Source organism: Typopeltis vanoorti, chromosome 2 (genome assembly GCF_054136105.1).
Source record: "Typopeltis vanoorti isolate ZY-2024b chromosome 2, IOZ_Tvanoo_1.0, whole genome shotgun sequence".
In the NCBI taxonomy this organism is placed as follows: domain Eukaryota; kingdom Metazoa; phylum Arthropoda; class Arachnida; order Uropygi; family Thelyphonidae; genus Typopeltis; species Typopeltis vanoorti.
This window is the reverse complement of record NC_143550.1, coordinates 132,006,352-132,032,622: the sequence shown is the minus strand read 5'-3', so window position 1 is coordinate 132,032,622 and position 26,271 is coordinate 132,006,352. Positions and strand designations below refer to the sequence as shown.

At 35.1% G+C, this 26,271-nt stretch overlaps 1 protein-coding gene across 3 annotated transcripts in view; it reads right to left on the bottom strand.

The window, feature by feature from the left end:
- The window catches only part of TppII (Tripeptidyl-peptidase II), a 583,232-nt gene that overhangs the window by 339,520 nt on the left and 217,441 nt on the right, over positions 1 to 26,271 (bottom strand). For all 3 annotated transcript variants that reach the window (XM_090408276.1, XM_090408286.1, XM_090408295.1), the window contains 2 exons: positions 19,257 to 19,330; positions 16,416 to 16,546 (listed from right to left, as the gene is read on the bottom strand). In XM_090408276.1, the coding sequence (XP_090264402.1) occupies positions 16,416 to 16,546; positions 19,257 to 19,330 (205 nt within the window). The remainder of the gene's footprint in view (positions 1 to 16,415; positions 16,547 to 19,256; positions 19,331 to 26,271) is intronic.

The following is a 26,271-nucleotide window of genomic DNA, read 5'->3' as shown; positions in this document are numbered from 1 at the left end:
AGAAGTAATGGGCCTAGCAAACAATCTGAATCTTGGAGTGAATGATGACGACTTAGTTCAACTCATAGAAAATGCCAATGAAGAGTTGACCAATGAAGAATTGGTCGAACTGGAGGAACATGTTGCAGAACAGGAAGAACAAGAAAAGGAAGAGGAAAAAGAGAAACAAGGAGACAGATAAATAATTCACATTGAAGAGGCTTGCAGAAATGTTTTCTGCAATTAGCGATGCTCTCAAAATAGTTGAAGACATGAACCCCCAATGTTGAACACTACTTATTAGTTGAAAGGAAAGTGCATGATGTATTTGCTTGCTATAAACAAATTTATGATGAAAAGAAGAAGAGGAACTAGAAAGCACATTGGACATTTTCATCAAAAAAACAAAGGTTACACCAGAAGAGCAGCAGCATGGTCCTTCACATAAGGAAGGTAATGAAGGTGTGATTGTGGAGGGAGATTCGGGTGATTATTCTCCTGTTTTATAGTGGCAGTAATGCACAGTACAGTTTTATAATAAGGTTTAAAAATTAAAATGACATTATACTTATTACTGTTAAGTCCCTAACCGCTATAACTCTGTTGATTTAACGTATAGACTTACGTCCTGATGGATTGATAATATCAAGTTCTGTCAATGTCAAGTTCTTTTCTGATATCTTTTATTACTGGAAAGATTTTTAAAAATCTTCCTAGTGATTTTTCTCAGTAAGTTGAGATATGTTGTATATCATTTTTTTTTTGATGTTGTTGTTCCTCTTCATACTTACAGAAATAAAACTTAAGTACTTTATTTATAGAAAATAAATATCAAGAAGGTTGTAAGATATTCTGGAGGTTGTTGAAGAAGCTTAGAAATGGAGAAAAGAGTGCAAGGAGTTAGAGATGATAAAGGTGACATGAAAACAGTAGAAAAAGATATCCTTGAAGTATGGAGAAATTACTTAGAAAAATGGCTCAATGAAACAAACAGTGATAGCACAGTGGTAAAAAACACTTAACAGGCATACAGTCAGGAATACATATCCATACTTGAAGTAGAAAAAGCTTGAAATGTGGAAAGGCAGCAGGAGTAGATGATATTCAACCAGAAATGCTGAAGTATGGTGGTATAAAGGTCTTACAGTGGCTGCAATGCATAGTTCAGAAAGCCTGGACAGAGGGACGAATTCCTGATGATTGGAGTAGAGCTCTAATAGTGCCCATATATAAAAAGGGAAATAAAACTGAATGTGAGAATTACAGAGGTATTTCCCTACTGAGTGTTCCTGGCAAGATCTATGCAAATATATTTGAGAAACGGCTGAGAAGACTTGTGGAAGAAAAGCTTGGTGAAGAACAAGCTGGATTCAGGCCAAATAGATGCTGTCAGGATCAGATCTTCACTTTACGATAAATAGTAGAGAAATCATGGGAATATAACAAAGATCTGTATTTAAGTTTTGTCGATTTGGAAAAGGCATATGACAAGGTGCCAAGGGAGAAGCTATTCAATACGCTACAGTTATATGGTGTCAATGGGGCATTATGTCAAGCAATATCATTATATCATTATACTTAGTCTTTATTTGAGTTGTAAGCCAGCAGTTAGAATTGAAGGAAGTACAGGAAGATGGTTTAATGTTAAATCTGGTGTGAGACAAGAATGTACATTATCCCCTCTGTTATTCATTATCTATATGGATCAGATTATGAAGGAAAGTGGTATTAAACATGATATCAGAATTGGAGATGTCAATGTCAGCTCTTTGCTTTATGCGGATGATGTTATACTTCTAAATAAATCTGCTACAAGTCTGCAAGATTCTTTGACTAAATTGAATAACTGTTGTAATAGATATGGTATGAAGGTCAGCAATAAAAAGACAAAGACAATGAAAATAGGCAGAATCTTTGAAAATGTCAACTGTGTTGTGAATGGAGAACCTGTGGAACAAGTAAAACATTTCAGCTACTTAGGCATGATTTTTAGTCAAGATGGTAAATTAAATATAGAAATAGACAACAGAATCAGCAAAGCTGGTATGGTGGGAAGTCAATTGAATAAATTCATATGGAATAAGAGAGAAATTAGTCAGAACACTAAATTAGCTGTATACAAGACAGCGTTCAAACCAGTTTTAACTTATGGATCTGAGAGCTGGGTCAGAAGTAAAACACTTGACCAAAGACTAGAGACTGCAGATATGAGAGTCCCGAGAAAGATTATAGGCACGAACAGATGGCATCAATGGCAATATCATATTAAAAATGAGGATATTAGGAAAGAACTTGACTTGGTGTCAGCATCCAGGAATGCATTAGCAGAGCTAATCTCAGGTGGTATGGTCACTTAAACAGAATGGGCGAGGAAAGATTAGCAAAACAAGGTTCTCTGCCAGGTTGGCAGCAAAACAACCCAGAGGAAGAAGACTCTTTAGGTTAGAATAATAGGTGTTTAAGACAAAAACAGAAGGGTATTTGTATATGTCATTTTCTAGATATGAAAAATTTGTATCATATCTAGAAAATGACATATACAAAATAAGACCAAATGCATATAAAATACTAAAACACATGAATGCAGATATAAAAGAAACTGCAAATATAAATTGTGAAATAGATGTAAAAGAATTCATATATTACTTTACAGATCTTTGGACGGATAATATTAGCATCAAAAAAAATTACATCAGAACTTACAAAATACTATAAATGATATAATAAATGAAAGAATTAAAGGACAACCTAAATAAAATAAAAAATAGCAAATCAACAGGAGAAAATGAGATAAACTCTGAACTATATAAATTTGCTGGAAAAAAAAATTTCATCAAAGGTTATAAAAATGTTTAAATAAAATACAGTGATCCCTTGACTTACTTCTGTTTGTGTTATGTCCTTTCAAAGATATATCCGTGATCCCATAAAGGAATAAATAATATTTTCGGCTATACTTTCGAAAAAGACGCAAGCGATCTTAAGGTAAAGCATGCACAGTGGCAACCGTCCTCTGCAGTTGGCACATGTCTTCAACAGTTACTCTGTTGATTTTGTGTTTGAGAAAGGGGTTATTTGTGTATTTATCATTAAATATTTCGCAATGTTTTGTGCAACTTAGCCCCCTACAGGCACAATCAAAAACCTAGTGAAGAATCAAGAAAAGAAGTGAGCAATTGATCTTGAAACGAAGTTGCAAGTTATAAAGCAACTTGAAGGTGGTAAGCACATTGATGCTACTTGCATCATGGATAGAGGACCTGAATCAAAAGAGTATACACCTTAGCACTGTGACCATAACCGCTAAAACAATGTCTCTTCAACATGATGAAGGAGAAAGCAAAACCCGATTATGACTACGAATTCAGAGCTTCTTCCGATTGGTTCATGAGATTCAAGCAGGGTTTTGCGCTGCATAATGTTAAAATATATGGGAATCTGCAAGTGCTGAGAAGTCTGCCAAGGAGTTTGCAGAAAAATTGGATAAAATTATTACAGAGGAAATTTATTTGCCACAGTTATTATTTAATATGGATGAGATGACATTGTTTCAGAAAAAAATACCCGAGCGGACATTCATCCACAAAAAGCTAAAATCTATACCTAGTTTCAAAGCTCTTAATGCCTGTGTTGCGATTTTGTTACAGGTAATGTGGCTGGATATAAACTGAAAGCATTTGTGATATAGCACAGAAAATCCACGAATCTTCGAAAACATCAGGAAGCATACTCTTCCAGTTCATTATCGGAGCAATAAGAAGTCGTGGATGACTCAAAAATTGTTTGACGATGTCTTAATCAACTGTTATGCAAGTGAAATAAAAAACTATTGTGTGAAAGAAAATGTAGAATTTAAAATTTTATTAAATCCAGATAATGCTCCAGGTCATCCGCCTTATAGCAGTGATCTTCACCAAGTTCAAGGTCATGTTTCTCCCACCAAACACTACATTGATTCAACCGATGGATCAGGGAGTTCTTGTAGTGTTTAAGGCTTATTATCTAAGGAGAACTTTTTCGCAAGCCATTTCTGCTACTGAAGGAAATGACTACACTCTCATGCAATTCTGGAAAACATTCAATATTTATCATGCTATTAAAAACATTGCTGTGGCTTGGGATGACGTGACCTCTCAATGGCATATGAAAAAAGATATTAAAAAGGTTTGTACATGATTTTGGAAGTTTGTAATAGTGGGCCTAGCAAACAATCTGAATCTCGAAGTGATTGATGACGACATAATTCAACTCATAGAAAGTTACCCTGAAGAGTTGACAAATGAAGAATTGGTCGAACTGGAGGAACAAGTGTTGTATAAGAGGAAAAACGAGAAAAGGAAGAGGGGAAAAAGAGAAACAGGAGAGGTAATTAAACAATTTACAGTGAAGGATCTTGCAGAAATGTACTTTGCAGTCAGCGATGTTTTCAAAATGGCTGACGACATGGATCCGAATGCTGAACACTACTTAATAACATAAACAAAAGTACATGATGAGTTTGTTTGCTATGAACAAATTTATGATGAAAAGAAGAAGAGGAATAAGCAAAGCACATTGGACATTTTCATCAAAAAAAAACAAAAAAACTTTAGGCTACACCAGAAGAGCCACAGCTTGATCGTTCACACAGGGAAGGTAATGAAGATGTGATTGTGGAAGAAGATTTGGTGATTATTCTCCTGTTTTATAGTGACAGTAACACACTGTACAGTTTTATAATAAGGTTTAAAAATTAAAATGACAGTATACTTATTACGGCTAAGTCCCTAACCCCTATAACTCTTGTTGATTTAATGTATCGACTTAGGTCCTGCCGGATGGAACAGAACCCAGATGTATACAAATGGACAAATACCAATAGACTGGAATACAAGTATAGTAAAACCTACACTTAAAAAAAAAGGAGATGAAACAAATCCTGCTAATTACAGACGTATTAGTTTACTGAATACATGCTACAAAAGATATAGTAAAATACTTTATAAAAAACTGAAAAACATGAAAAAATATTATTAGAATGTCAAAATGGATTTAGAAAGGGATGCTCTACAATGGATGCAGCTTTCTGTTTAAAACTACTTATACAAAAAAGAAGAGAATTTAATTTAGAAACTCATCTTTTGTTTATAGATTATAAAAACAGCATTTGACAAAGTAAAAAGATATACAGTGGGGTCTCTTTTTATGCAGTATATACTGTTAGATCTTGAATGAGGAATTTTCATTAAAAAAATATTTCATTCAAGATCTAACAAGAATAAAATAACAACTAAGAGATACTTGTACTATAGTAGGAAAACAAATTGTAAGAGGCAGCATAAATGAATAACTGTAATGTAAAGTACAAAGGAAAGATGAAATTTGTTTATCTAAATAGAAATTCCGTTTTGTAAGTTGTAGCGATCAAACTGTAGTCTATGTAAACTGTATATTGATTGTAAACAAGTCTGAAGGTTGCATGCTAGCCAGCCAATTTAGCGTAATGCCTGAAGTGAAGGCTTATGCGGAAGGCGAACTGAGCTCACGTTCCCTGAAAAGAACACTTCTCGAGGAGCAGAGTTATGACAAAACAGCTTAAGGGCACAAGGGAAAGTGCCGTATGAAGATTTCTGCAGCGGAAAAGAGGGCACAACTGAGATAGAATAAATAAGGATTCACGGGAGTTTCAATCGCTCTCAAGTTTGTTCCTGTTCTCGCTTGGACCTGCGGTTGCTGACCAGTGGAAGAAGGTAACCTGTTCAAAGAGTGTAGAGTCGTATCCAACAAAAGAAGTCAGACCAGGCAGAGATAGTAATCAAACACAGCGATGGTAACGTACAGAACTTTCTTACTTATTTTCCATTTATATTAGAAGAAAAGGTGAAACACTTTCTAGTGGAAAGGAAATTATGGACAGATACTTAGGGAACTTTGTATGACTAATATGCTTAGCAATTTGTTGGTTTTTTTCATTAGACTGGTCGTCTGAAAACTTATGCACACGTGTGTGCCCAAATTAATGTGAGGAGCTAGTATAGTAGATAGAATCTAATTAGATTCTATCTACTTTTTATTGTATTGTGAATGTTATGTGTATCATTGATTAACTTAGAGGCTAGAGTTGTTGATTATTTATTAGAATGTTCACTTGTATTTGCCAATTTGATTTAGTGTCTAATTGATTAAATTATTGTGTATGTTTGATCTAAATGTAAGTGCTCTAAGATCCTAATAAACATGTTTTGTTATGTAAACCTGAGCTTTGCCTAAGCATGAGACCAACCTACCACTCATAAAATCTGAACCTATGTGAAAGGAATAAGATAGAGGAATTTAGAACGTTGAGTCACGACTGCAAGCTAAGAATCCTACAGATGTTGTAGAGCTTTAGTAAGAAAAAATAGGCATTAAGATTCTGGGAAGGTCTCTCTGAACAAGGATTTTTCTGTCCTAAAACTCTGACTGACGCAGTTTAAAAAAACAAATTTGTCAGTGTCTAAAAAGGAGACGGCCCGAGAAAGAAGGTCTAGAGAATTCATTCTTAGTTGGTGACTAATTTTCACTTAATTTACAAAAGGATGATTGGGAGTTTTAAGGTTAGGAAATTCTGGAAGGGATAGATCACAGTATAGGGAAGGAAGTTACACTAAGGAAAGCATTAAATTTTTAGAGAAAACAACATCATAACAATACGTTCCACAAAAAACTGCATATAAAAAATCGCACAAAATAGGCCTAAACATACACTGAAAAATCAGGGATACGTTCCATAATTTTCTAAAACTGCATAAAACTGAAGCAATGAATTAAAATAAACCTAAAATCGCATTAAAAAAAGTTTATGAAAATTCAGGAAAATAAGAATGCCTAAGGTTGTTTTAAAGCTTTATTCATTTAATTTTATTGAAAAGTAACATTTTGTCATCATCAGAATTATCATCGCTAATAGACAATATTCTGCAACGTTTGCAAACTGGTGCAAAATCTCTTTCATCACTAGAAGAGATAGTGCATCATATCTGTATGGTAAAGGCAATGGTTCTTCACAAACAGAATTAGCTTTACAATCATTCTGTGCTCATTGTTTTCTTCTGACAATGTAATCAGTGATTAAACTTTGCGATGATGATTTCACAAATTTTTTATACAGCTCGTGATATCCAGACACAGTTCTTCAGCTAACGTTGGAATTTAGAGGCTCGTTCAGAATTTGTGTCATTAACAAGAAAATGATTTTCCAATTTATTGCACAGTTGAAGACCTTCTCAAATTATATTTGCAGTGAGGAGGACAGGTTTCACTATCGTTTTCTGGATCTTCGACGATATCTAAAATTAATCGATATCCAATAATATCATCGTCACCTAAGGCATTATTCATCTACATTGTTCTGGCTAAATGTATCAAAACCTTCTCCACCAATTTCATGTGCCAATGTAATGATTTCATCTGATAATGTAGATGTTTGCATGGTTGTACTGTTTGCAATACATCCAGGCAGTTGCGCAACCAGGATTTAATCTTGGGTGGGGGCCCCAAGTTGAACGGATAAAAATATTTTTAATACGATGAATTTGCATTAAAAATATTTTTATCTGTTCAATTAAAATTCGTTAAATTCATTAGGTGATTATAAATATAAAAATTTATTTAAAGAATAAAATCCAGTTGTCTTTTTACAAAGCTCTTGAATTATTTCAGTCGTGGTTACATTAATCTCTCTGTGCATATACAGCAAAGCCAGTCCCTTCAATCGTGATTGTATAATGGTAGATCTTAAATAGGTTTTTAAAAGGCGTAAGTTAGAAAATGACCTTTCACTGACGCATGTTGTTACCGGAAGCGTTGCAAATATTTTTAATAAGTTATAGATGTTAGGATATATCATTTTGTCACACTTTGAAACTGCACCAACGACATTTTTACATGGAGCTATTGCAAACAGTTTTTCAAATTTCTTATACCACAACTTGAATTCGGAGTTCAAAATTGCTGGATTTGTATAAGGCAAATCACCGGCATAAAATTCACACAACTGACGAAAATCTTCCATTGCACTTGCTGTTGAATCATCTTTTCCATTTGGTAGAAGAGAAAAAAATATATTTCAAAATGTCGCAGTGCCATGTGAAACATTCATGAAGTTTAATCAATATTTGGCCAATAAATGGAATGAAATAGTTTTCCTGAAATACTCTTCTACAGAATCGACTGGAACATTGGACTTAATGTTTGTTTTGATGAAGTCCTTGGTTTTTTAATGTCAATATTAAAATTATTGGCTTTTATACATGCTTCATCGTAAATATCTTTAAATGAAGAATCTGGTGTTTCACAAACGGTATATTTAATTGAGCCACATCATCATCAACAAAATTTAGGGCAATTAAGAGGTCACTGTCAGGTTTTTGCATTATTTAAAATAATGGTAAGGTGCACGCAAATATTTTTTGCAAGCTAAATAAAGATATTATAAATCTTAAAAGATATTAATATTATAAACAATAAGGACGTCCTGTCTTTTAGGGGTATTGAAGAAATTGTGTACCTTTTTCAATTATGCCAACGCAATTTCTTATTTGTCACAGATATAGCATTTCCAAGTGCTAAATTCAAACTATGTGATGCACAATGAACATATAAAGCTTGTCGATATTATTATTACATATCACCTCCAGCTATTCCAAAGACATATCGAGGAAGGGTTACCTACTCTACAACTCTCCGTCTTCACCAACCACAACTACAATCATCATCATCATCTACACCAACGCTGTCTACCGCCAACCACTACCACTAGTATTTTCATAGACAATCACAAACATCCATTCAAATGGCGGGATTCGAACTCGCAGCCTTTTGGCTGGAGAGTCAGCCAACCAGGCCTGACATATAAATAAATTAAATTTTGTGGATAAAAATTAAAACAAAGTTTTAATTTTTATTAAACAAATAAATAAAATGATATAATTATGTTACTATTTACTTTTAATGAGATGGATGAGCTTCTCGACACTGCAGAGTTGCTGGATATCTGGCTCAATATTGGTCAACTTCAGTCCAAGATCAGCACACACACTAAGACGAATTCTGTATTTTGTTTTTATTTGAAGGAGGGATGAAAATCGTTTCTTGCCAAGATGACGATTTTCGACTTCTTCAAATAATTCGTGAAATTCTCTTCTCACTGAAGGCGAGATCCAGAATTGCCAAACCACGATCACGGAATTGCATTTTAAGCCCTTGACAAAGCCATTTCACTTGAAAGCTCAATTAGCTGTTCTTTTTTCGATAACGAAAGGTCGTTCTCGTGACTGCAAGCCTGAAATGGATCGTGAAATCACAGAAATTTCTTATAAAAAGTTATTCGGAAAATGTTTCCAAATTCTGTTTCAGAGTTTTGAGGTGGACGCAAACCCTTTCCCAGTGGTTAAATTCTAAACTAATAAGTTTCGGGTCCCTATACAAAATAACCAATTGTATTTACCTTTTGAATACTACCCGGGGAAACTCCAAACCTCCCCATTCCTTTCATCAAGCGTTCATAATCAGGCTACTGTTGATATTGGCTTTATATACACATTCAAAACTGTAAACAATTGTTGAATAATAACACAATAATGTAGGCATAATTACAGTGGAGAAAAGTCACAAAACAGAAGAATGTTCATACAAAATAACCAATTGTATTTACCTTTCAATGAGATCCACTGGTCAAGTGTCCAGCAAGTCAGCAAATCTTTACTTTCGTTAAGCATATTAATATTATCACATTTTGAATGCGTATTAATATTTGTGTGTAGTTTCTGAAGAGAAAGAGGTCTGTAACTTTCGTTACAGACTTCTTTCTCATCAGAAACTACACACAAACTCTCATTACAAACTCATTTTGTATTATCACTGTCATCCAAGCTATTTTTCCGTTTAAAGAAGGTACCAATGTACTTATCCATAATTGAAATACTGTACTTACTTGCATATAACTCTCACCCCTGATTTTACTTTTCGAAAAAAGAAATTAAAAAGTTTCGCATATACCTTGCAAATAAAAAAAAGCTAAAACACGTTCAGAGCAGGGCAATAGTAACTTGCTTCTGCGGTAAACAACACGCCCTCCCCCAATAGCCACTATATTGCAAAGGCAAGAAAAACAAGTACAGTACTTTTATTATGTTAGTGAATAAGGTATAAGCAGTCTGTGTAATATATTTCTCAACAAATAGTGCAATTAGAGACACTGGGATAAAAACAACACTAATTAATAAATCACATGTCCCCTCATACAGAAACTATGCTGTATATATAGACTCAAGCAAAACCATATGTTGCACTGGCAAACACAGTATCTAACTAAAAACTATTGTTATTAATTAGATTGTGCGAGTTCGCTCGGCAGCAATAAAATTCAACCGAAAGTGTTAAAACTAAGTGAATGCTGAATAATATAAGCACGTAAACAAGAAAGATATTTAATTAGCCAAATATTTTGGTCTGAAAATTGCAGACCATCTTCAGTAGCACTACAAGAATAGTTTTAAAAATACAAGGTGGAATACTAACAATAGATCATTTAAAAATAGAACAAGCCGTGTGATGTTATATCACTAAGTATTACTCATTTTGCAAGACCTCCTAGATTTTATAGTCTTCCTAAAATACATAAGATTGACTTTCCTCTTCATCCAATAGTAGATTGTATTGATTCTCCTACTTACTGCATAGCCAAATATCCAGCTAAATTATTGAAATCTCACATAGGAAAGTCCAGTTCCTTTCTTAAAAACTCCTCAGATTTCTTAGAAAAATTGAAAAATATCTCATTGCAACCTACAGATCTTATGGTGAGCTTTGATATAGAATCTTTATATACAAATGTACCTCTCAAGGAGACTTTAAAATTACTGGCTGACATCTTTCCAGAAGACATTATAAAACTATTCGATTTCGTAATACTCTGGATATTTCTTATGTCAAAACAAATTTTACAGCCAAGTAGAAGGAACGGCCATGGGAAGTCCTCTCTCTCCTAATTTAGTCAACTTTTATTTAGAACATCTAGAAAAAGTCCTCTTCTCATCTATTTTCCCTCAACCATCCTTTTGGGTAAGATATATAGATGACATCTTTACTATATGGCCTCACAACAAAGACTCCTTACCTTCTTTTTTAAACAGTATCAATTCCTTACATCATTGTATAAAGTTTACTATGGAAATGGAAAAAACAACCACTTATCATTTTTAGACGTTCTCCTCATCCGGTCACCTTCAAATACTCTTACAACTACAGTTTACAGGAAACCAACTTTCACAGGTCGGTATATTCTTAAAGAATCAGTCCATCAACCTTGTCAAAAAACAGGGATCATAAAATGTCTAATCAGAAGAGCCAAAACTAATTGTTCTACTTCTAATTTTCTACAGAAAGAACTTTCTACTATCCAACAACACATGAAACTCAATGGCTTTTCCAAAAAGAGTACACAACATCTTCTCGATTCTTATAATCCACCACTAAACAACAAAGATTCAATACATCAAGTTCCAATTCCATACATCTCCGGGATTTCAGAACCTATCTCAAGAATTCTGAAGAAATATGTGTTAACAGCTACGTATTCACCTATTAACAAACTATCTTCCCATTTTCCTTCTCCTAAAGACAAATGCTCAACTATGTCTCTTCCTGGAGTTTATCAAATTCCCTGCAACTGTGATCTCTCCTATTTTGGACAAACTGAACGCTCTCTTGGAAAAAGAATCCAAGAACATCAATCCTCCATTCATCACAACAAACCTGAAAAATCTGGATTGGTTCAGCACGGGACTGATTTTGGTCAAAAACTCGCCTCTTACATAGATCCCGCTATAAATTTGAACGTTTATTCAAAGAAAGCATAGAGGCATTACTCCATCATCCTAACCTGAATCGGAATAACCGTATATTTGTATCAAAAATCTGGGAAAGTCTAATCAGGATAACTCATTAATTCATATTAATTTTATGTTATTTAATATTATTAATTAATATCTTTATTTCAATCATGTCTCTGCTTAATAATATTCCCTTTAATACTTAGTGATATAACATCATGCGGCTTGTTCTATTTTTAAATGATCTATTGTTAGTATTCCATCTTGTATTTTTTAAAACTGTTCTTGTAGTGCCACTGAAGATGGTCTGCAATTTTCAGACCGAAATATTTGGCTAATTAAATATCTTTCTTGTGTTTACGTGCTTATATTATTCAATCTTTATGTCACAAGTATCCTTAAAATATCATAGTGAATGCTGTTATGGCAGTTTCACATATTATTGGAATTCGGTTGAAGAGAGTAAGCATTTCAACTCAATTGTCAGCTTACTTTTCGCACGATTTCCGAAAAATGTATAAATACTGGAGTTAACTCACAACATATTTTGTTTGTCTAAGTATTACTTAGTACTTCTGAAGATATATTGAGCCTTGGGTGAAGGAGGAAAACTTTCAACAATAAAAATCAATAAACAACAAGCAATTGGTTGAAATGTGGTCATGTGGATAACACATGTTCACTTCAAATCTGACAAAACAGCAAGGGAAGGTGGAAGCAATAAAACCATATTTTTCACTTCACTCTTCTTTTATTACTCGTCATTCTGCCACTACAAATTAAAATAGCGGCAGAATGTTCATTCCATGAACATTCTGCCGCTATTTTTTTTTTTAAGTATTCATTTTATTTTAATAATTTTTACTTACTTATTCAATTTTAATTTGTTTTGTTTGGATAATTAAAATATATAGATTTATTTGGTTAATTTAAGCCTGTGGACCACCTGTCCCATTGTCACGGACCACCTGTGGTCCATGGACCATAGGTTGAGAAACATGCTATAGGGTTCTCTCACCTAATTCATAAGTAGTATAGAAATAGAAGACATGACCCAACATAAATAAAAAATGAATTTTAATTAGGAAAAGTATTTTGGAAAATTTTCTTTTTTTTGGGGGGGGGGGGAGGCAGAGCCCCTTGGCCCCCTCCCTGGGTGTGCCACTGCATCCAGGACAAGCTGCTTTCCAGCAAGCATTTAAAATTTGTGGTCTTAATTCAGCGATAGCATATGCAACATGATTTAAGCAGTCCAAAATAGAAAATTTTTTCCAAACGTCAGTTACTGTTATTGATTCATTTTCTAGTTTATCCAATATAAATTTAAAAGCGTGCTTAACGTCATATTTTTTAAAAGTAGCAATTATGCCTTGATCTAATGCTTGTTGTATTGGGTGGAAAAAACACTACCTGCACATTTGGATGTTCTAAATGCGGATGACTTGGTGCATTGTCAACAATTAATAAAACTTTAGAATCGAGAGCTTTTGCTTCATGTATGTTTCCACTTCTAGTACAAAGCAATTATTGAACCATTCAGTAAATACAGCAGTTGTTACCCAGGCCTTTGTATTAGCCATCCAATGTACAGGCAGGTGTTTTAGATCGTTGCCTTTTAGAGCACGTGGTCTTAGAAACGGATTTACTAGAAAGGGTTTCAACATTCGATCTCGTGATGCATTGCTACAAAGTAACGTTACTCGATCTTTGCTTGCTTTAAACCCACTTGCTTTTTCCTCAGACTTTGCCATGTAAGTTCAACTAGGCATTTTCTTCCAAAACAATCCTGTTTCATCAGCGTTAAACACTTGATTGGGACAATATCCACCATCTTCAATAATTTTTGCTAACTTCTCTTGAAACTTTTTGGCAGCTTCTTCATCTGCTCTTGCAACCTTGCCTATAATCTTCACGTTATGAAGTGCATTCCTTTTTAAAAAACCCAGTTTACCATCCTTTGCTAGCCTAAAATTCTTTATCAGCCTGGAAGCAGAAGTAGATGGCTCCAATTGCTTCATCTGTTCATAAAAACCGAAGAGCTTTTTGTTTAATTAAATAATCACTTACAGGAATTCTTCTTCGAGTTAATTTTTCAATCCAAATTACGAGTGCTCGTTCCGTGTTTTCTAATAAAGCATCTCTTGAGTACAATGATAATTTGGCACTTAGTTTTGTGCCAGAAATGACAGATTTTCTTATTGCGACTTCATTCTTTTTAATGGCTCTTATAGTAGATTCACCTAAATTAAAATGTTTCACCATAGATCCCTCTCCTTTTGCTAAGCGATCTAAAATTGCAATGTTCATTTCCAAAGAAAAGAAATTTCTTTGGTGCTTTTTTCTCCATTGGGCCAAATTTAATTAATTATTATTTAATAATTAATGATCAATTATTAATTAATAATAAAAATCAGCTAAATTAACAATTAATTATTAATGAATATATTACAAAATAACCAAGGTGTTCCATGAAAATTTCAGGATTTGTGAAGTGTTTCCATTGTAGGAAAAGTTTAGGAAATGCTGGATTACCCTATTATCGGAATGGATTCTCCTTCTGTTGACAAGCGCAGAAGTGTCGAAAGGTCTCGTATCTGCGGGCATGTACCGCAGAACTTCAAATCCACATAAAAAGAGACCCGACGGTATACTATTTGATATATTACAAAGAATAAATATACCTAATATTTTACTAAATGCAATATTGAATATATACAAAGATAATGAAATAAAAATAAATGAAAAAATGTCTGAAAAACAATCTATAAACCAAGGAGTAAGACGGGGATGCCCTCTGTCTTCGACACTTTTCAATATTTTCATTAATGAAATATTAATACAGTGGAACACCTTATCCAGGTATAGAAATTTCCTGGAATAACAAAATAAATATGCTATTATTTGCAGATGATCAGGTAATAATATCAGATAAGGAAGACAATTTACAGAGCAATATATAATTTAAATGTTATAGTAGAACAGTTTGGAATAAAAATTTCCAAGGATAAAACTAAAACATTGGCATTTAGTGGACAAACTCCAGTTAGAAGTAAAACAGTTATTAATAATATAATAATAGCCCAAACACATAAATAGCAGATGAATACTTTCAGTTATCTTGGATGTGAAATATCATATGAAGGAGAAAAATATATAAAATTAAAAACTTTAAAATTTTTACAGATTATAGGCCTGATAAATAGAACACTCAATCCAAATATAGTACAAAAAGAAACATGCTTGAAAATATACAATGCTTTAGCAGTGCTCATATTATTATATAGCAGTGAAATTTGGACAATAAGCAAACAAGATGAACAAAGAATAAAAACAAGTGAAATGAGATTTATGAGAACTGCAAAATACACATTATTAGACCAAAAAAGGAACGAAGACATTTTAAAAGAACTAAAAACAAAATCAATAGAAGAAAAACTAAACAATTAAAAACAAAAATGGATAGAACATATAAACCAATAGCCAACACCCGATATCCTAAACAAATAACTAAAATTTAAGCCAATTGGAAAGAGAAGGCAGAGTAGACCTCAAAAAAGGATATTGGATGGATAATGAGACCGGAACAAACCAATATGGTCTAAAACTGTAATTAGTGTTATGATGATGAAAGAAGGACAAATACAAAACCAAGCCTATATATGTAAGAATTGAGTAACTCTACTGGAAACCTTACAAATACGGTCAACTCTGACTATAGCCAACTAACTTTCAGGGATAACAGGAATAGTTTGTTACAGCATTTTTTTAAGAATAATATAGGCACAGTGCTTAGTCAGGACTTTTGTCATAATGGCATTTGTTACATAAAGAATAAATAATTCATCAACTTAAAAAATTGTTGCTAAGGAACTATAATAAAATCATGTATTGTAAAATATTATACACAGCATTCTGTGTACACTAAGCTATATCCAAGAGATTATGATATTACTATTATTTTCTTATGTATTCCCTATCCATTGAAAGAATGAAAACTTACAGTATTAATACTGTGGGTGAGCTAAACGTTAGATAACGCAGAAACTCTGCTCTAAAGCCCTAACTTTTTCAGATTACAGAACTTGGAACTTTTTCATATTACATACTACAATCCCAAATATGCAGTAGTATTAACACTCCCAGGCAATGAAAATTATCTGCCACCTAAAAATATTCATAAACATTCATTCCTACCTGGTGGGATTCAAAATCACAGCCTATGGTTGAACCATTACAAAATACTTTCATGCTGTTTATGTTAGGTGCTTAGGATATCTTTTGAAACAGCATAAAACTATCTTGTTAAGTATAACTGTGGTCTTCTTCACTTGTCATTCATTTCAATTAATTAATCTCTAGCTCCTGATATAAACTCATTAAATTTACAAGGGGATCTACACTGATTATAAAGATAATCAGCAGATGAATACGTGACTATTCCAAATAATATCATGCTAAACAAAGAAGTCAGGTGCCAGTGACACACAATATTTCATTTGCCCATTCGATTATCAGTGAGTATACAGACCTTACAAAATATTAGTCAACATGCTATGTAAGAATATGTTGCAATGAATAACTTACCAATAACTGAAGAAGAATACATAGATGGAGGTGTGCCAACTGTAGAAAGAGCAGGACCATGGTTACCTGCACTAGATATCATGATAATACCATACTTATTCACAACTTCATGTATCATCTGCAATACACGACTGTAAAAATATAATAATTTGATTCTATTAATTTAAAGAACACATATTTGCAAAATGAGTTAACTTTCAATATAATTAAAGGTGATCTTGCCTCAGTTTTTTGACATTATAAAGTAATTTATAAACAGTTCTGGTTAAAAGCAGCATGATTTGGTAAATTATATTTGTCAAGAAATTATATTCTGTTTAATCCTTTACAGAAGTGCAAGCAAAGTTTGAATGTAAAGTATCTTCAAAACTAGGGTACTTGTATATAGAAAGAAACCATTGATTTTTCTTCAAATGCCTTAATATCCCATAATGCAAAGCACATTTGCCATCAGATGTCTATATTGCTATGCATTAATGGAAGGATCACTATCCAAACTGATCTTGACCTTTTAGATCACATCAGTGTAAGCCCAGAAAAATACAAGACTGAATTAGCAGAAATCAAATTTTCTATACACAAGTAGCAGAAATGCACATCACCTTATTATCAAAACCTTATTATCCCAAATCTTGTAGGTTAACACAACCATATTTATTTAGATTAGGCTGGTTTTTTAAATCTGCTGTAGATTCAAAAAAGAGTCAAGGTTTTACTGTGATGAAGCATAGTAATATTTTCCCATCTAATCCTGTGCAAGAAATCCAAGACATGGTCAGCTAGACCTGACTGACCATAGTTGTGGCAGCGGGTGTATTTCTTGCATTCGCAAAGGCAGATATTGGCAGATCTCCCAGTTTGACCATAATACGATAAGCTGCAAGAACAAGGAACCCTGTAAACACTTGGAACAGAGGGGGGGGGGGGAAATAATCCTTAGGAGAGTAGAGAAGTGAAGCTCAAATAAGGTTTGAAAGCAGTGTAGAGATCATATTTCTTTAAAGGTCTTCTTCTTCTTAGGTCTCGTCCCTTTAAAGGTCTATTTCTTTCAATGTGTCCCAGATATAGGGAATAGTAACACCATTACTATAGTGTCTTCATATTGAGAGAGAGAGAGAGAGAGATGTGAGAACAGCTAATTTGTTGATTATTTTGACATTGTAACAATTGGACAGGAAGGTGTGGCAAATCAAAGAGAGAACAAGTAATTGAGGCCTGGATAGAACAGAGGTTGGCAAGAGAAGGAAATGATGGGAAAACTTATGTATCTACCTATATGGGTAAATTTTCTGTAAAAGAGAAAGGATGCAACTGGGCAGATGAGATTCAAGTATCTAAAAATGGCAGGTTATTGTTATTTTCTTTTTCTATAGTAAACTAGATTCTGTAGTGCCAGCTGTTGAGATAGAGGAGGAAAGAATCTGATGTGTCTATGCCATTTGGCCAAATACAGAAAATATCATCGATACAGGCATACTCTGGTCATATGACATATTAGGTTCCAAGACCGCTGTTGTATAGCAAATTTTGTTGTATACCAAATGCCAATTTTTTTGTTTGTTTGTTTCATTTGTAGTTGCATATAATGATTTAACGTTTTAAGTGGTCATATATGTGCATAAATAATGTAAATCAAGCACTCATTCACATCAAATATGCAAATGAAAAATTTTGAATAATTTTCACAAACAAGTTATTCTGAATAGTTTAAGATTGCAATCACTAATAAGATCGCAACATTTATGGATAACTGTAGTATTAACTAGTATAGTACTTTTCACTGCACTAAGAACTCGATCTTTGTTTTAAACAACTATAACAACAGTAGTGCAAAGTAAGTTTAGTCTGCAGCCTATCGGCGTTGAATACACCATCAATAAATTTAATTCATTTATTCATATGGAGTGTTCTCCCCCATCCCTTATTACAGGTTCAGCCCCCTCCCATCATCATGGGGGATTTAAGTATTTATGACTGTAGATTTGTGTATGCTCATGGGGTAGGTTTACCTGTTTTGAGGAGGAAAAAAAACCCGAGTTTCCAGGTGAAAAAACTCTCTACCTCCATATGAGAGTGGCTAACTCACCTTTAGTCGAAAGAGACCAGATAAAGTTTCCTCACATCATGGATGGGAATCAAACCCAGGTCTTTCCAACCAAAGGGCTTCGTCAATACCGACTGGGCTGGGAATGGGAATCAATGGATGGGAATCAAACCCAGGTCTTTCCAACCAAAGGGCTTCGTCAATACCGACTGGGCTACGGAGGCTCATTAAATTTAATAATAATGGACGATGATATAATATGGCCTGGAGGTTTTTATGTCAAATATACCCACAAAGTTTGGACGCATAGCACATTTCATACTGTGGACTAAAGATTAGATAACCCAGCTCTAGAGACCAAGCATGGAATTTTTTAAACCACTTCACGCTGCCAATAAAGAGTGGTGGTGGTCTCAACCTTGGTGATAAACATCATCTACCATCTAAAGACAGTTGGAAAACAATATCCACATTGTGATGGGAAATTACAACTTATTATTTAGAGAATACTAACACTCTCCATTCAGCAAATTATGTCAGTAGCTGCTAGCATTTGTCTTCTTCCTGTATACTTCATAAGTGAATTTACTGTAATCTAAGATAAATCCAAGAAAATAACAATAAATTTCACTACATCATATGTTTTCCATAGAACACAAGTTTAATATGAAGATTATTATCCTTTAACATTACTCACATAATTCAATGTGAAGAATATCTACATAACATTACACAAACTATGCCTTTGTTATTAAAAAAAAAATCAATAAACAAACAGATATTAATAATTTACTTACCCCTCAGGCCAATGGGCATGCTCCCCATAACTCATATTAATGATGTCACATTTAGCCATTACTACTTTTATCATCTATTTAGAAAAAAAGATATCAATTTGAAATATTTTTAATGTACATAATCATCATCTATGTATTCTTTTGTGAATAATACTACACAAAGGTATAGTCTATGCATAAAAAAACTGGAGTGATTCTAGTTGTAGAAAATGTTTTTCACTTGATTACAAAGTGACTTATACTGGACAAGAACTGTATTAAGGAGAGCATGATGGTTGAATAAGAGGTGGGATTGATGCTATTCTACTGTATATCACCTAAAGATCAAGTAGAGAAACTATTAACTATACTTATTTTCATTAGTGTCACTTAATGAATGTTGTTGAAAACCAGATTATCTAAAAACAGTTCATTTTGACTTTGTGTTACTCTTTATTATTTTTGTGTTTGTGTATTTTATGTTTGTTTTAATGCTCATCTTTGACTAAGCTGATAATCACATGTCAATTGTGAATTAATTTTTGGCAAATACTTGGATAACATTAAAAAAAAAGTTTCTAGCATAGTTATTAGAATCATTCCAGTTTGCACATAAAAAGGTTCATAACAAGGCTAGTTGTATGTAGAGGCTGTTGACTTCACATCAACTATAAGCAAACAAAGTGAGCATGAAGTATCTTCACCATTAGGCTACTTATATGCAGAGGCTTTGACTTCACACCAATTGCCATAGTATCTCGCAATGCAAAGCACACTTCCTTTTGGAAGTGTTTATTGCTAGACATTGATGGAAGGGTCACATAATGCCATAATGCAAAGCAAATTTCCGAAAAGTGTTTTTTTGCATTATTATTATTGTTGTTCCGGGCAACTCCAAGGAGTCGACAGACTCATCGAGGGAGGCCCTAACATCATGTCAAGAACAACTATTCGACATTCACACAGTATCTATCATACCCTGCCTTGAACTCATTCACGGTCGTAGCATCCACAACAGACTCTGGAAGCTTATTCCACTCATTCGCTACTCTCCAAGTAAAAAACCTAGCTCCAACACCCTTGTCAACCACGATCTTGCCCAGCTTCCATTGATGGCCCCTAGTCTCCCGCCACCAGTCATATTTTCAAAAATATCTTCTGGATCAATCTTACAGAAACCCTTCAGTAATTTGAGTGTCAATCATATCACCCCTCCTTCGCCTATCGACCAATTTCTGAAACCCACAAATCTTCAACCTATTCTCATAAGGTTCATTCCACAGACCTGCTATCATCTTGGTCACTCGTCTCTGAATCCTCTCCACTTCCTTCCCATCACGAAGAAACCCTGGCGTCCATAACAGGGCACATTAGTCCAGATGGGGTCTTATCAAGGTTCGATACAGAGGAACAACAACTTGTTTGTCTCTGCATGTTAAAGTATTTTTCAGAAACCAAGTGATTTGGTGAGCTGTTTTAGTCACTTTTGCAATGTGCCCCCTAAACTTCAATTCTCTATCCACCAACACTCCCAAATCCCTGGCCTCATCAATCTCCTGGAGTACGGTTCCAATAATGCGATATACTGCTGCTATTCTTTTCACCCCAAAGTGCATAACCTTACACTTTGCCACATTAAATTGGCAACCATTTTTCCTAGCCCAGTCCTCCAAACTATCCAAATCATCCTGGAAAATTTTGACATCTTGTGCACTCATAATTGCTCTACCCAACTTTGCATCATCAGCAAACAAGTGAACACTTCCTCTCAAATCCTTTCCTATATCATTGATGAACAAATTGAAAAGCAGTGGTCTAAGAACAGAGCCCTGTGGCACTCCACTAGTCACAAGCCATCTTTTAGACTCCACTCCTGAATAAACCACTCTCTGGTATCTCTCCTTCAACCACCCTCCTATCCATCTCACCAACCCTATATCTATCCCCATCTGCTCCAGTTTACTGATTAGGGTTCTATGTGGTATCCTATCAAAAGCCTTGGCAAGGTCCAGTAGTATTACTGTAAACCCATTACCCCTATCCAGTTCAGCCGTCACTGTGTTATAAAACGTGAGCAAGTTACTGAGGCATGATCTACCCTTCACAAAACCATGTTTTCCCCCCATACAATATCCCATTTTCATCTATCCAATCCTGTATTCTTTTCTTGACTAATTTCTCTAAGACCTTAACAATGATTCCTGATATGCTAATCGATCGGTAATTTACAACAGCATCTTGGAACCATCTTTATGCAGTGGAACTATTTTCCCCTCTTTCCACCTGCTCGGGACTAACCCAGACCCGAGACTCAAATTAAACAAAATGGTCAAGGGTACTGACAATTCTTTAGCTGCTTCTCATACAACACGAGCTGGTATACCATCCAATCCCACAGATGTATTGACATTGAGGTTATGCAATAGACTACTCACCTCCACTTCATTCACCACAATTCCCGTATAATCTACTGGTACATTCATTTCTGCAATGTCATCACCTGGATGATATATTCTTGCAAAGTGCTCACTCAGTAACTCAACTATATCAACTGATTCAGTTACCTCCCTACCATCGGCATTCTTTAAAATCATTCTGCCATGTACATTTTTCCTTTTACTTGCTACATATCTAAAAAACTGTTTAGGATTCTCTTTAGCCTGCATGGCCAATGTTCTTTCGTAATCCTTTTTTGCTTTTCTTACCACACTCGTCACCCTTCTGGCCTGCGTTTTATACCGTTCATGTGCCTGCCGGTCACCCTTCTCCTTAAATTCCCTCCATAGTTGTTTCTTTTTTTGCAACTCAAGCTTAATGGTGTTATTCATCCATTTAACCCCTAGTTGATTTATTATTCGGACTCTAGGTATACAGTCAGCCATTGCTTCAAGCAAACACTTCTTAACTACCTCCCATGCACTATTGACTTCTAGGCCTTGCAGTTGTACATGACATGGCACTGAACCAATCAAACTCCTAAGCTTGTCATACTTTCCAGCCCGATAATTCCATATGTACCCTGTTTTAATTGAAAATTCTACACCTTTAGCCACCTTCTAAGTCAAGACCCTATGATCACTCTCACCGATTGGCGGCAATGTGGTCATATTTGTTACAGCCAATTCCTCAGATGTAATTACTAGGTCAAGCACTCTCTGACCCCCTAGTATTTTCCATTACATGTTGTTGCAGATAGTTATCCCTTAATAATCGCATAAAATCCAATTCCTTCCTCCCTTGTGTCCTCTTCTCACTCCAATCAATGCGACCATAGTTGAAATCTCCCATAATAATCACCCTCCTTCCACTCGTTTCTTCTATTTGCTTGTGCATACTGTCACCACCATCTTTTCCATCACCTGGTCTATAGCAGCACCCAATTATATATTTAGTTCTGCTAGCCACAATCTCACACCAAATGGCCTCAAATGTGCATTTTTCTCTATCCTGCAATTCAACTTCTATTCTCCTTGGCTGTAGCTCATCAGCTATCATCAACAATACTCCTTCCCCCATTTTATTCTCCCGGTCATTCCTGAACACACTATACCCATCACATTCAATCCCACTAGCTATATCATCTACAGTCAGCCATGATTCACTAATACCAATAACCTGTGGTCTGGAAGTGCCAACCATGGCCAAAAACTCTTCCTTCTTGTTCCTAACTCCTAGCATTAGTGTACATGAATTTAAGACCCCCATTAGCCCCAACCCTACCTTGATGCCTTATATTAACTATCCCACTCTGATTTGTTGTCCTTATTCGCTCAGGCATATTATATTCATTCATACATTCAACTGCCTCCCTAAGGACTGTATATCTACCCCCCCCCTTAATAAATCTAGTTTCCCTGAATTTGCACATCCACCACATTCAGCAACACTTTCTCAAGTCTTCTTACACCGTAACCATTGAAATGCAAGCCATCCATCTTATATAGATCCTTTCGCCCATCGAACTCACTGAACTCCACATGTCCACAAATTCCACACCACTCGTCATACATAACCCACACATAAAGTCATTCACAATTATGGCCCTCCTTTTAAACATTTCACTGTCATACCGTGGCAAAAGACTAATCATTCTAACTCTCCTCTTTTCTTTTGCTACCTCAACAATTCATTCAGGTTTTCTATCATTTCCATTTTGTCTCCTTTCAAATCATTCATACCTGCCAGAACAATCATTTCTTTCACCCTTTCCTTTTGCTCTCTAATAGACTCAGTTACATCCTTTATGGTCGCACCAGGTTGGTACGATTTTGTCAAATCCTCTACTATCACACCTCATACTAACAAGTCTCCATACAGCACTCTATCCTTTATTTTGTTCATGTTCACACTCATATGTCTATTTTTCCTGTCATACTTTTTATTATTGGCTGGTTCATTCAGTCGACTTTTGCTCATACGCTCTAGCTGCTGTTTTGCCCTTTGTATTGCACCATTCAACAACGCGATCTCACTCATTGCGTTTATCTCATCTTTTTTATTTTCAGTAAAACCATTAATACTATCGTTCACACTCTCACAATTCTCTGGTACAACCTCGCCGTTTCTTGTCATATCCCTATTTTCTTCATTCTGAAGTTTGACAAAAATATCACACTCACGATCCAAAATTTTCTTCAATTTCTCATTCTCCCTACATTTTCTACACACATTCACTCCTTTATTATCATCTAACCACACTCCGACCGCACTCCGCAAAGCGTACATTTCGCAGCTAGTACACTGAATCATCTCTTTTATACTACCGTTCTTTGATAAAGATGGCGAACCATCGTTACTGGCTGCCATTTTCCTTCATACTGGAGCCATACTTACTTGCAACGTATTTTATCAAATTATAAATTATAACACCAAAAACACACAAAAAGATGCACTAAGAGACGCAAGGCAAACAAAACTACGCGATATTAAATAAATTTATCAACGATAACTGAAAATAATACTTATCTTATCCGGAGCTTTCATGAACACTACACACTACGAATCCCTCTAGCGGCGACAGTCCCAATAAAATATGTTATAAAGACACACAAAATACTCTAAAAACACGAGAATCGTTCTAATATACTATAAAACCAATTTTCTAAGGAAAAACACACACAAAAAAATTATACAATATTAAGGCTATCGAATAGTTCTATTATTAGCTTTAGGTGATACAGAACATAACTAAAGAACTATTAGTGCTATATCTCCTATATACATTGTGATTTATGTTAGAATTTATAGGAAATGATCCTACCTTCTTCAATTGTCAAGCTTTCCTTCCTCCATAGACATTAAAGAGGCAGGAGGATATAGCTCAGACTTACATTACTCCTCTTTCAACAGTGATCTGCTGTAATATTCAGATTTTTGACTACTGCCTTTATATCTTAATATTAACATGTTCACATCAGAGCAATCATAGCTCTCTCGCTGAAGCACATAATTTACATAAAGGAAAAGGATCAATATGAGAAAAACACACACACACATGAACACAATGCTTGGAAAGAAGTCAATGGACATCACCATGGGCAAAGTGCATCGTGTTGTGTAATGAGTCATGTTTGTAGCTGGTAAAAATTGGAGGAATATGATACTCCTAAGTCAGTACAACTGTGTCCAGGTGAAATGGCTGCGAGAAGGGAACTGACAGAGTTTGAAAGAGGTATTGTGATAGGATGTCATGTTTCAGGCCTATCTGTTTGGCAAACTGTTGACAAATTGGGATATTCCAGGTCAACAATCATGCTGATTGTTGACCTGGATGCAATCAAGCATTCAGATCATCCTCATACTGAGATGGAAGTGCAGAGAATGCACTACAAGTACTACTTGCAGAGGATGACCCAACACACTTGCCTAACATGACTGATAAACACGAAGGATAATAAGTAAAAACTGCCATTCGTCAGCCGACAGTTGAATGCAGAGTTCCAAGCATGAATTGAACCACTAATCTGCACAAAAACATTCAGAACTGAGACTCACAACATGGATTTCCATGGTAGGACCACAATATGCAAGCCCCACATTACACCGAACCAACATGCAGCATCGTCTTCAGTGGTGCAAAGAGTGTGCACAGTGGGAAGTGAAGGTGTGTAAAGCTGTGTCAAATGACGAATCACGCTACACCCTCTACTAAGCAGAATGGACAAATGTGAGTGTGGCAGATGCCTGCAAATGTCTCTTACCAGAGTGCATAATGCCAACTATGAAATTCAGAGATAGCAGTGTGATGGTATGGTTGTTTTTCCTGGTTTGGCCTCGGACCTCTGTTTGGGGTGTTAAGAACATTGAACTCTGAGAGGTATCTGAACATTCTGGACAATGCAATGCTTTCTACTTTGTGGCATTTCTATGGAACTAGCCACTGTCTTTTACAGCAAGACAGTGAACTGTGTCATAAAGCTGCTGCTACTGTAACCACATGGTTTGTGGAGATGAACGTCAGCTTCCGCACAGCCCTCACCTCAATCTTTCTGAACATCTGTGAGATGAACTGGAACATCAGGTTAGGTCAAGGGATGTCTGCACACGTCCAGGACCGCATTACATGCCTACAGAAAGAATGGTCCAAAACTTTCATTGATCACTACCGACCTATGGACAGGATTGCCACAGTCATCGCAGCAAAAGAAGGTCCTACATCTTATTAAGATCAGTGTCATGGCTGTTTGTTCTTCACACTATGTTATCCATTGACTTCTTTTCAAGCAGTGTATACTACCTTGAAATCAGTTTGAATTGCATTTGAGATTCAATATCATCCAGACACTTTACAAATGAAATTCTATTGAAAAAGTTGTAACTAACATGCTGTATGAGCTTTGTGAAAATGTGACTGCTCAACATGGAAGTGGCATACATACACTAAAGCTAGTTCCTGTCAGCAGTTTATGCATGCGCAGACACTATCAAGCGTAAACGTGCTAAAGATGTGCAAGAATTTTTTTAAAAAGGATTACCTACCTAAAGAAAATACTTTATTAACTTAAAATTATATCAGCCACCAAAACTTCAATAATGA